General features: G+C 41.6%; 2 protein-coding genes across 3 annotated transcripts in view; one reads left to right on the top strand and one right to left on the bottom strand.

Moving 5' to 3' along the window:
- The window catches only part of LOC124036372 (sodium- and chloride-dependent GABA transporter ine-like), a 52,819-nt gene extending 50,075 nt beyond the window's left edge, over positions 1–2,744 (bottom strand). The window contains exon 1 of the mRNA XM_046350877.1: positions 1,791–2,744. Within this exon, the coding sequence (XP_046206833.1) occupies positions 1,791–2,046 (256 nt within the window). The 5' untranslated portion in view covers positions 2,047–2,744. The remainder of the gene's footprint in view (positions 1–1,790) is intronic.
- A 3,341-nt stretch (positions 2,745–6,085) lies between these two features.
- The window catches only part of LOC124036370 (LIM domain kinase 2-like), a 43,094-nt gene continuing 36,127 nt past the window's right edge, over positions 6,086–13,052 (top strand). Inside the window, exons 1-3 of one of the 2 annotated variants that reach the window (XM_046350873.1) lie at positions 6,086–6,758; positions 6,857–6,960; positions 9,599–9,695. In XM_046350873.1, coding sequence (XP_046206829.1) covers positions 6,945–6,960; positions 9,599–9,695 — 113 coding nt within the window. In that variant the 5' untranslated portion in view covers positions 6,086–6,758; positions 6,857–6,944. Of the gene's footprint in view, positions 6,961–9,598; positions 9,696–13,052 lie in introns of both variants that reach the window. The other variant, XM_046350872.1, reaches the window with a different exon arrangement.

The raw sequence follows: 13,052 nt of genomic DNA, 5'->3' as shown, positions 1-13,052 counted from the left end.
AACAGGGAAATACAACAGAACACAATCATCAGTGTCTGTTGTTGAGGTTTTTGTTGTTTTGCTGTGTCAGTCTTGATTGGGCTTCATCTCAGCTAGATCTCAACTGTGCCAGACAAGCCAAAGCAATGCAAAGTCTTGACATTAAACAAATATAAAACCAGTGATGCCATTGAAACAAATTGCTTGGTCATCATTGTGTACTTGTGTCCTCCTCACACTTATAGTTAACAATCATAATAATTTACCTAGCGGTTCATTTTCAGCATGGAACATACTTCTTCTGATGTACTTATGTGTGTCTTGTTTCAGGACCTTTATCACCTTGTTAATTACTGTCAGTTATGTTCAAGGTTTTTTGTTGTTGTTGCAAATACAGGAAAACCCCAACCGGTTGGCCAAGAACTAACTTTTCAAAATCTCTTTTGTTCCTCTGTGGCACAATTTCAACTCATAGATCAGAAGTCTAAAAAGTGAGGGTGGTGCAGTGACTCGTACTGGATTACAACCACTGGTTTCTTCTCCCAATTTTCTTTACATAGTAACATGGGGGAAGAGTTGCCTCTTGGCTCGTTCAAGAAGTCCACTTCATAACATCAAAGTTAATTCCAACCTGGCGTAGCCTTGGCGTATCTTAGCTAAATCCTATTCTAAAGACATGCAAGTAAGATTAGATCTGCAAGAAAGACTAGATCAGCACGAAGTGGGTAAAATGGCATACATCCATCTAGAAACAAACATCCAACATCAATAAAAGTCAACATCTGCTCTCCTGCTGAAATATAATTAGCACCATTTTAACTAACTAACTCATTTGAACTAGAAATATGTTTGTTTTTTTGCATTGGATGCGTCTCAATCCACTGTATCTGACGATGTTTGCACTTCACACATCTGCAGTGAAAGTTGACAGAGCTAGAACAGTGTTTGTCAGACCATGAGACATCCCAAAAAACAGTCTTCTCACAAAATCGTCTGTAGCATCCGAACAGTTTGGCCAACAAACCATTACCCCTCTATGGAAAGATGACTCTCACAAACACGATGGTGTTCTCCATTTTGCAATACAACCCCCTCAAACATCTTGGGACACATCTGAAGTTGGTACAACTGATCTACCAACTTCTCACTGTAGCGTCCAAACAGTTTGTTCTACACACTAATATGACCCTCTCTGGAAAAGTGAGACTCTCACAAACTTGTTGGTTGTTTTGCTCTAGGACACCTACAGACCTCCCAAGACTTGTCTGTATGTTCACCGGTACCAGTTGGAAACAATAATGGAAGTTAATATGGAGACTGTTTAGTGACAAAAATAAGGAGTTAAATACATGTAAAAAATAAAAAATGTGATAAAAGTCTAAGCCCCAGTTAGACAGGGCTTTGACTGTAATGGGTTAAACAATGAATACATTATCTTTATTCTGAAAGCAAGTCCTTGTTTAATTGTGAAAACACTCGTCTCTGTTTGAGGCCATTGTTCAACCAAAGGCACTCACATGTGGCTCATGAAGGTTAGCCTACAGGGTTGCAAACATATGACATGTGCCGAAACTGGTTCAGTAATTAGACTAGTTTATAAATTAAACAAACCCCCAAAAATTGTCCTGCACCCGCATTCTGTATTTACATTTCCACATGTTCAGGATCTGATTTATGCATAATAGCAGTCTGGAACGCACACACTTTAAATCTAGATTATTGACATTACATTACCCCTGTCCTTCCGTTGTTCTGACAGTATTTTATAGATGATGGACCCAAAGACTCAACAATAGCCTACATGTGCTTACCTCCACCGCTCCTGTAGCAGAGGTATGGAAACCGCCACACGTTCCCAAGTCCAACCGCGTACCCCACCGATGCAAGGACAAACTCAATGCGGCGACCCCAGATGGCTCTTTCTGCCGTCACGTGCCCCACTTTCTTTGGTAACATACCCTCTACGTTTAAGGGTGCTTTCAGAGCGATATTCGTCTCCTCTTTGTATACCCCATGACGAATGGATAGTTTGGTGGTGGATGCTGCATTTTCGGACCCCACTCCCATTTTAACTTGTAGGCTAGTAGTCTTTAACTCCCACCAAACAATTTCAATTACGCTATGGGCTATTATGCTAGTATTACTAAACAGATAATATCACTAAAATTTACATATACGCTAAACGTGACGAAAACCTTTATTTCAGAACAGTTATTCTGCATATTATGACAAAGCATAGACCAAGAAATTGATAAGACACACGACTAAGATATGTCTAAGTCAATTAAAGACAATCCCGACAACTAAATTCCTTATGAAACACAATTGTATCGCAAGTAGCTTATGTCTATGACGTGCGCTATCTAGACTGTAGGCATCAGACATCTCATTCAATAACTGCCTGACATATCACAAGATGAAATGCCCCGATCTACTCTTAATTAACATGCAGACTAATATGCCCTAAACTCCCGGTAACCCACCGCAACATTGACCTGCAAGTTATCATACTACCTGCTTATGTACCATCAGGGTTACACAAAAAAAAAATCGGTAACCCGCCCCCACGTGCCGTAATTTTCCGTTAGCGACACTGTATAATAATATGGTTTTGTTTCCGCCCCTACAATTGGAGTCGTTGTCTCAAAATCTGAAATGCAGACGGTCTGCTTATCTTCGCTTGGACAAATTTTGACGAAAGTGGACCCTTTCGTTCGCCTCTTCCTCTTTGGTAGCGACGACCTTCTGACGAGCGCGAATGTGATGTCCGATGTAGCCCCACCCCTCATCCAAAGTCTCTGTCTTATTGGCGCTGAAGGGCTTAGTGTTACGTGTTATAATACCCATAGGACTTACTCAACTGTCCTTTGTAAATTATTTAAGTATACTTGTATTCACATTTTGAATCGATTTATTATTGTAATACAAATAAATGAAATAAAATAGAAAACATTTTCAGTGGAAGAGAAAACAGATGCACACTTCATTTACAATCCATGACTCAAATCAATTCCCCTGTATGAAGACATATCATCAGATGTACTTCCAACCACTGTTCAAATAGGCCTACTGTTAAAGTTAGAGTCCTTAACTGAAACAACAACAAAGACACAACCCGCCTCAGTTTTGATGGGCCTTGAGAACTCTCAAATCAATAGATGCAAGAACTGACCCTCCACGATATCAAAATGATAGTTTTAACCATGTTTTGAGGCTATACAGTGTTTGTTGTCCCCACGATGAAATCGGGGAGGGGACTGTGAATCTTTCTCCATCCATAAGTACTTTAGTTACACGCGATATCTCATACAGCACCGGCCCGATTTTGATGAAACCTGGGTGAATGCTGCGTCTTGCCATAGAGATCCGGCATTTAAAAAAAATCACTGATTGGCCCAAGGCGGAAGCTGTAGTAATTCACAGAAATGTGTTCGTCGCATGCAATATCTCAATTGGCCCAAGGGGAGCGTTTCATCATTCGTGGGGATTTACACTGTAATCAAAACGTCACGGCAGCATGAGCCTACACGAAAAACAGCCCATATTTTAAAGTGTTTCTAAAATGCCCTAAGGGAAAAATGAATGGTGGAAAAAATATTGGAACCATTTTCCTGTTTGACTGCTAGGTTTTATTAATCTATTTTTTACACTGGTGGGGGAGTGCCAAGACTGAGGCACGGTGGCATCAACACAGCGTCCTCGGTCAGTCATCTAGTGTATGATCTAGTCATCTAGTGTATAGATAAATCATTGGTTCAATATAATGACATATAACCTCAGCAAAAAAATAAACTTCCTCACACTGTCAACTGCGTTTATTTTCAGCAAACTTAACATATGCAAATATTTGTATGAACATAAGATTCAACAACTAAGACATAAACTGAACATGTTCCACAGACATGTGACTAACAGAAATGGAATAATGTGTCCCTGAACAAAGGGGGGTCAAAACCAAAAGTAACAGTCAGTATCTGGTGTGGCCCACAGCTGCATTAAGTACTGCAGTGCATCTACTCCTCATGGACTGCTCCAGATTTGCACGTTCTTGCTGTGAGATGTTACCCCACTCTTCCACCAACGCACCTGCAAGTTCCCAGACATTTCTGGGGGGAATGGACCTAGCCCTCACCCTCCGGTCCAACAGGTCCCAGATGTGCTCAATGGGATTGAGATCCGGGCTCTTCGCTGGCCATGGCAGAACACTTACATTCCTGTCTTGTCTGAAATCACGTACAGAGCGAACAGTATGGCTGGTGGCATTGTCATGCCAGAATGAGCCTGCAGGAAGGGTACCACATGAGGGAGGAGGATGGCTTCCCTGTAACGCACAGCGTTGAGATTGCCCGCAATGACAAAAAGTTCAGTCCGATGATGCTGTGATGCCGCCCCAGACCATGACAGACCCTCCACCTCCAAATCGATTCCGCCAGAGTGCAGGCCTCGGTGTAAAGCGCATTCCTTCGACGATAAATGCAAATCCGACCATCACCCCTGGTGAGACAAAATCGCAACTCGTCAGTGAAGAGCACTTTTTGCCACTCCTGTCTGGTCCAGCGACGGTGGGTTTGTGCCCATAAGTGACGTTGTTGCCGGTGATGTCTGGTGAGGACCTGCATTACAACAGTCCTACAAGCCCTCAGTCCAGCCTCTCTCAGCCTATTGAGGACAGTCTGAGCACTGATGGAGGGATTGTGAATTTCTGGTGTAACTTGGGCAGTTGTTGTTGCCATCCTGTACCTGTCCCGCAGGTGTGGTGTTCGGATGTACCGATTCTGTGCAGGTGTTGTTACATGTGGTCTGCCACTGTGAGGACGATCAGCTGTCTGTCCTGTCTCCCTGTAGTGCTGTCTTAGGCATCTCACAGTACGGACATTGCAATGTATTGTCCTGGCCACAGCTGCAGTCCTCATGCCTCCTTGCAGCATGCCTAAGGCACGTTCACGCAGATAAGCAGGGACCCTGGGCATCTTTCTTTTGGTGTTTTTCAGAGTCAGTAGAAAGGCCTCTTTAGTGTCTTAAGCTTTAATAACTGTGACCTACCGTCTGTACGGTCTTAATGACTGTTCCACAGGTGTAAGTTCATTAATTGTTTATGGTTCATTGAAGAAGCATGGGAAACAGTGTTTAAACCCTTTACAATGAAGATCTTTGAAATTATTTGGATTTTTACAAATTATCTTTGAAAGACAGGGTCCTGAAAAAGGGACATGTATTTTTTTGCTGAGTTTATAAACCCTGGATTGCCGATGCTAGGTATTGGCCATTGAGAGACTTTGAAGCCACCCATCTATTGGCACTCCATAGGAATGAATGCAATTCTACAGTATTTCAATTATATGTTTCAAGGACAAATTTACATTTAAAAAAAGGTTTTTGTTGAAGTGGGGACAGTAACACTAGTACTCAATAAAAAAATTACTTGAATTATTAAAAAAAAAAAAAAAATGTTTGGCTCGCATAATTTAAAAGTATGCATTAAGTTATTGAAATAGAGTAAATGTGTCAAATGAATGTAGACCTTATATGCATAATATATGCATTTCTATACCTTCCAAAAGATTTTTACAATCGAGGAGATGGCTGCGTGGTACCTTCAATACAACGCCCCCTGTCTGTCATCCAGGGTTTATACCCATAATTGGTTCACTCCCATGACGAGGCTGAGCACTAAACTAAGCAAATATAGTAAAGCAGTCTGGTGGTTGTTTGGGCAGTTGACATAATACTGTAGCAAGGTGGTCATTCCATTTGTGAAAATGTAACAAGAATGTCCATCAAGCAGGACAGGGCGATACGACCTCAGACACTTAAGTAAGGTTAAGTAACCACAAGAGTCGTCAACATACATTAGATAGGCACAATACCTTAGGTAAAGCATTGAAAATGAAGTCATTAGGCCACTGCACCTATGCAGTTTGCCTGGAAACCCGACGTTGATTTCCATTGCATTTTACGTCAGGCAGAAATTAGCGTTTGAATCAGGAGTTCCTCTCACGACTTCTACAGGCCAGAATGTTGAATAACATTGTCGTTGTGGGGTTGGACGTTTGGCAGTAGACCAGAATGTTGAATAACATTGTCCGTGTGGTTGGTCGTTTGGCAGTAGGAATGCGAGACAATATCCACAGGAAAGTATAATTACATCAACTTTTCAAAAAGCTGGTAGTGCGTTCAGATTTCTACCACCTGAAGCATGCGCACACTATATAAAAAATATATGCATGCAGACTTGCCGAGTTCGTGCACATGTTTACATGGTTCTGTGCATGTTTCAGGTGATAGAAATCTGAATGCACTAACAGCGATTTGAACAGTTGATGTAGAGCCAAATGGACCAACCGCATGGCTTCCCTTAGAAGTTTCCTTCTTCACAGCTGCTCGATTTGGAGTTACAGGGTAGCTTATTCAGTGTGATGGTTGCAATAATTTTGGTTGACTAGTGTCAAAGTCGTGTTTTATCTTCAGGTATAAGTATCCACTCGCGGCACAGACATGCTTGGGGAACAGTAGGCTATCCTGCGTGTACGACTCAGTCATAACAAGCTGGCATTACAGATGCTCGGGGAATGTCCTCATTTAAGTTATTCATATATGAAAATGGTTTAACAAAAATGATAACGTGAAATCTTTCTGGCAGTAGATGGTGCTATAGTTTCAGGGTAGTGGATATTTGCCTTTTCGGCTCCAATTTGCTCCTGTTCCAGGTGTTGCTGCTGCCGATCCCTTCCGGTCTCCGTACAGGAATTCCAACTGCATGACGTCATCCTGCCAACAAAGTAGGCTATTCCAAAACTGAACGGCGATATTTTCCTTCCTAAGAAAATGTACCCGGGATTTAAACTACAATTTCTATATACGTTTCTTGTATTCGTAGAATAAATAACCCTGAATGTAACACACACTGGATCACTGTGAGAACTTTCTGGGAAATAAAGAACAAATAACGACGACACAACAATTAGATGGAGGAGCTGGAAGGTGAGCAGTCTAAACTTCTCTCCCAGTTGATAGTTACGCTTACATGTGGATAATAATGTTGACTTTTTAAAATGTATACATACAATCTGTTGTTTGTGGAAAGGGAAGCCCAAGCTAAAACGACTAGGGGGATGCACGGTCTTCGAGACTTGATACATTTGTTAGCTGATATTTGTCAAATGAGAGCTCGCTACAATTCATCTGATCATCATAACATGCATAGTTACTTTGTAACAACGTCAATGATTCTGCCATTAAGTTCGGGCCGATGTGTAAAATAATGTTACTTGAATTTAGCAGTTTGGATCCATTCATTTCAAAACTCAATATTTATTGCATTGGAATGTAAGTCTTGCATTGGAATGGCAGGCTTTTTTTTTTTGAACAAATTTAAAGAGCTCAACTAAAGAGATCTAGCTGGAATCTTTATTTGCTACATATTTTTAGACTTATACAGTGCCATTCAAGTTTGGACACACCTACTCATTCAAGGGTTATTATTATTTTTACTGTTTTCCACATTGAAGAATAATAGTGAAGACTTCAAACCTATGAAATAACACACATGGAATCATTTAGTAACCCCAAATTTTTAAACAAATCAAAATATATTTGAGATTCTTCAAAGGAGCCACCTTTTGCCTTGACAGCTTTGCACACTCTTGGCATTCTCTCAACCAGCTTCACCTGGAATGATTTTCCAACAGTCCTGAAGGAGTTCCCACATATGCTGAGCACTTGTTGGCTGCTTCTCCTTCACACTGCCTTCCGACATCCCAAACCATCTCAATTTTGTTGAGGTCATGGGGTTGTGGAGGCAAGGTCATCTGATGTAGCACTCATCACTCTCCTTCTTGGTCAAATAGCCCGTACACAGCCTGGGGGTGTGTTGGGTCATTGTCCTGTTAAAAAAACAAATGATATTCCCACTAAGCCCAAACCAGTTGGGATGGCGTATCGCTGCAGAATGCTGTGGTAGCCATGTTGGTTAAGTGTGCCTTGAATTTTTTTTTAAAGATCACAGACAGTGTCACCAGCCAAGCACCCCCACACCATAACACCGCCTTCTCCATGCTTTACGGTGGGAAATACACATGCAGAGATCATCCGCTCACCCACACGGCATCTCACAAAGACACAAAGGTTGGAACCAAAAATCTCCAATTTGGTCTAATGTCCATTGCTTGTGTTTCTTGGCCCAAGCAAGTCTCTTCTGATTGGTGTCCTTTTTAGTAGTGGTTTCATTGCAGCAATTCGACCACGAAGGCCTGATTCACACAGTCTCCTCTGAACAGTTGATGTTGAGATGTGTCTGTTAATAATATAATAATAATAATATATGCCATTTAGAACTTTTATCTTACAGTCATGTGTGCAACATTCTACGCATTTATTTGCTCTACCAACTGAGCTGAAGGACCAGAACTCTTCTTTATTTGAGGCTGGTAACTCTAATGAACTTATCCTCTGCAGCAGAGGTAACTCTGGGTCTTCCTTTCCTGTGGCGGACCTCATGAGAGCCAGCTTCATCATAGCGCTTTTTTAAATTGGACCTTTATTTAACTAATCAAGTCAGTTAAGAACAAATTCTTATTTACAATGATGGCCTATCGAGGAACAGTGCGTTAACTGCCTTGTTCAGTGGCAGAATGACAGATTTTTACCTTGTCAGCTCGGGAATTCAATCCAGCAACCTTTTGGTTCAATGCTCTAACCACTCGGCTACCAGCCGCCCAGAACCTGATGGGTTTTGCGACTGTACTTGAAGAAACGTTCAAAGTTCTTGAAATGTCCATATTGACTGACCTTCAAGTCTTAATGTAATGATGGACTGTTGTTTCTCTTTGTTTATTTGAGTTGTTCTTGCCATAATATGGACTTGGTATTTTACCAAATAGGGCTATCTTCTGTATACCACCCCTAACTTGTCACAACACAACTGTTTGGCTCAAACACATTAAGAAGGAAAGAAATTCCACAAATTAACATTTAACAAGGCACACCTGTTAATTGAAATGCATTTCAGGTGACTACCTCATGATGCTGGTTGAGAGAATGCCAAGAGTATGCAAAGCTGTCATCAAGGCAAAGGGCGGCTATTTGAAGAATCTCAAATAAAAAATATATTTTGATTAGTATAACACTTTTTTTTGGTTACTACATGATTCCATATGTGTTATTTCAAAGAGTTTGTGTTTTCACTATTATTATACAATGTAGAAAATAGTAAAAACATGTATGTGTCCAAACTATTGATTGGTGTGTGTGTATATATATATATATATAACAGAAGAATGATGCTCATGCTTGTCTAAACGTTTTCCTTTTTACTTGAGAATAATTTATAGCCTGAACATTATATTGTAAACAGCCTGTGTCAGCCTATGTTCTACAAAAACATTATCCCTATAATCATTGACTGACTGTATTTGCAATTACTCCAAATTTATTGTTATTACAGGGTCAGGGAATTTCCATATATTCTTATTTTCTTAAAAAATGTGTCTATGCAAACAGATTACAAGTCTCACCTTTGTTCAGTCAGTAAAATCTATGCAGAAATGCATTTCTTCTGTGATTTATTTTTATGAATGGATAGAGTATGCTTTTCCTGTAGTGACATAATTGAACCCTGCAGGTACAGATGGACGCCACTGTGCGGGTTGCGGGGGAACAATTCAAGACACATTCAATGTGAAGGTTCTTCAAGGAACTTGGCACAATGCCTGTTTTCAGTAAGTCATACTTTTAAATATAGATTTCAGTTGCATTCACTGTTTAATGTTTTTTTTAATCATTGTTTTTTGTAGGACTTACTGTCTGTGCAGTAGACATGTGAGCTTGGTTTCCTTATGACATGGAATAAGCAGCAATGAAATTAATAGAGACAATATATTTTGTTGGTTAAAATGCAGTTTTTGACTATTTCAGGTATTCTTTGTGGTCAAATGCTGTATGCACATGCTTACAAATTGACGTGTGGGTAGTCCTGGAGAGTTCTACATGTGGGTAGTCCTGGAGAGTTCTACATGTGGGTAGACCTGGAGAGTTCTACATGTGGGTAGACCTGGAGAGTTCTACATGTGGGTAGACCTGGAGAGTTCTACATGTGGGTAGACCTGGAGAGTTCTACATGTGGGTAGACCTGGAGAGTTTTATATGTGGGTAGACCTGGAGAGTTCTACATGTGGGTAGACCTGGAGAGTTCTACATGTGGGCAGACCTGGAGAGTTCTACATGTGGGCAGACCTGAAGAGTTCTACATGTGGGCAGACCTGAAGAGTTCTACATGTGGGCAGACCTGAAGAGTTCTACATGTGGGCAGACCTGGAGAGTTCTACATGTGGGCAGACCTGGAGAGTTCTACATGTGGGCAGACCTGGAGAGTTCTACATGTGGGCAGACCTGGAGAGTTCTACATGTGGGCAGACCTGGAGAGTTCTACATGTGGGTAGACCTGGAGAGTTCTACATGTGGGCAGACCTGGAGAGTTCTACATGTGGGTAGACCTGGAGAGTTCTACATGTGGGTAGACCTGGAGAGTTCTACATGTGGGTAGACCTGGAGAGTTCTACATGTGGGTAGACCTGGAGAGTTCTACATGTGGAATGTTTTAGCTTCATTGTGGGCAGGTCAGTGAGGAAGAACTCTTGTACAGTGCATTCCTGTACACATCCCAGTGGCAGATACCACCATTCTATTATTTTGAACCATTGTTGTTAGTACAACAAGTTAACAACTTAGAGGTGGTAGATGATTGTCGTCCTTTTGCCTTTTTAAAGGGGAAAATGGTCAACGTATATGAGGCAACACTCACACATGAATTTGGGTGGGTCACCGGGACACAATGTGAGGAGGATCCCACCACATCTCTGGCGTTGAGGACTTTGGCCCTGGAAGATTATCTTGTCCGGTGGCTTAATCATTGTCTGGTTGGAGACTGACTTTAACTATCTGGCATTCCCAGGTTACTGGCCCCCATTGAGAAATCTTTGGATTTAAGCTGAACACTGAGGGCAGTACAATAGGGCATACAGTGCATTCGGAGAGGATTTAGACCCCTTAACTTTTTACATGTTACAGCCTTATTGTAAAATGTATTTAAATGATTTTTTCCCTCATCATTCTACACACAATACTCATAATGACAAAGTGAAAACAGGTTTTTAGAGGTTTTGAAAATGTATTCAAATTAAAAACAGAAATACCGTATTTACGTAGCTATTCAGACCTTTTGCTATGAGACTTGAAATTGAGCTCAAGGTGCATCATGTTTCCATTGATCAAACTTGAGATGTTTCTACAACTTGGAGTCCACCTGTGGTAAATTCAATTGATTGGACATGATTTGGAAAGGCACACACCTGTCTATATAAGTCCCACAGTTGTCAGAGCAAAAACCAAGCCATGAGTTTGAAGGAATTGTCCGTAGAGCTCTGAGATAGGATTGTGTCAAGGCACAGATCTGGGGAAGGGTACCAAAACATTTCTGTAGCATTGAAGGTCCCCAAAAACACAGTGCCCTCCATCATTCTTAATGGAAGAAGTTTGGAACCACCAATAGTATTCCTACAGCTGGCCGATCGGCCAAACTGAGCAATCAGGGGAGAAGGGCTTTGGTAAGGGAAGGGACCAAGAACCGGATGGTCACTTTGACAGAGCTCCAGAGTTCCTGTGTGGAGATGGGAGATCCTTCCAGAAGGACAACCATCTCTGCAGCACTCCACCAATCAGTCCTTTATGGTAGAATGGCCAGACGGAAGCCACTCCTCAGTAAAAGGCACATGACCGCCAGCTTGGAGTTTACCAAAAGGCACTTAAATGACTCTGACCATGAGCAAGAAGATTCTCTCTGGTCTGATGACACCAAGATTTAACTTGTTGGTTTGAATGCCAAGCGTCATGTCTGTAGGAAACCTGGCACCATCGCTACGGTGAAGCGTGGTGGTGGCAGCATCATGCTGTGGGGATGTTTTTCAGCGGCAGAGACTGAGAGAATAGTCAGGATCGAGGGAAAGATGAACGGCGCAAAGTACAGAGATCCTTGATGAAAATCTGTTCCAGAGCGCTCAGGACCTCAGACTTGGATGAAGGTTCAGCTTACAACATGACAACGACCCTAAGTACACAGTCAAGACAATGCAGGAGTGGTTTCGGGACAAGTCTCTGAATGTCCTAGAGTTGGACAGCCAAAGCACAGACTTGAACCCGATTGAACATCTCTGGAGAGACCTGAAAATTTCTGAGCAGCGAAAACTGCCCATCCAACATGACAGAGCTTGACAGGATCTGCAGAGAAGAATGGGAGAAACTTCCAAATACAGGTGTGCCAAGCTTGTAGTGTCATACTCAAGGCTGTAATCGCTGCAAAAATGCTTCAACAAAGTACTGAGTAAAGGATCTAAATACTTGCAGTACCAGGCAAGTTTGTACACACCTACTCATTCAAGGCTTTTTCTTTATTTTTTTACTATTTTCTACATTGGTGAAGAAATCAAAACTATTAAATAACACGTGGAATCCTGTAGTAACCAAAAAGTGTTAAACAAATCTAAATATATTTTAGATTTTATATTCGTCAAAGTAGCCAGCTTTTGCCTTGATGACAGCTTTGCACACTCTATGATTCTCTCAACCAGCTTCACTTGGAATGCTTTTCCAAAAGTCTTGAAGGAGTTCCCACATATGCTGAGTACTTGTTGGCCTCTTTTCATTCATTCTGCAGTCCAACTCATCCCAAACCATCTCAATTGGGTTGAGGTCGGGTGATTGTGGAGGCCAGGTCATCTAATGCAACACTCCGTCATGCTCCTTCTTGGTCAAACAGCCCTTACACGGCCTGGAGGTGTGTTTGGGGTCATTGTCCTGTTGAGAAACAAATTATAGTCCCACTAAGTGCAAACCAGATGTGATGGCTTATCGCTACAGAATGCTGTAGTAGCCATGCTGGTTAAGTGTGCCTTGAATTCTGAATAAATCACTGACAGTGTCACCAATAAAACACCATCACACCACCTCCTCCATGCTTCATGGTGGGGACCACACATGAGGAGATCATCCGTTCACCTACTCTGCATCTCACAAAGACACAG

This window comes from Oncorhynchus gorbuscha, linkage group LG05, assembly GCF_021184085.1.
Source record: "Oncorhynchus gorbuscha isolate QuinsamMale2020 ecotype Even-year linkage group LG05, OgorEven_v1.0, whole genome shotgun sequence".
In the NCBI taxonomy this organism is placed as follows: Eukaryota; Metazoa; Chordata; class Actinopteri; order Salmoniformes; family Salmonidae; genus Oncorhynchus; species Oncorhynchus gorbuscha.
Note: the sequence above shows the minus strand (reverse complement) of the source record. Positions and strands in the feature narration are given on the sequence as shown.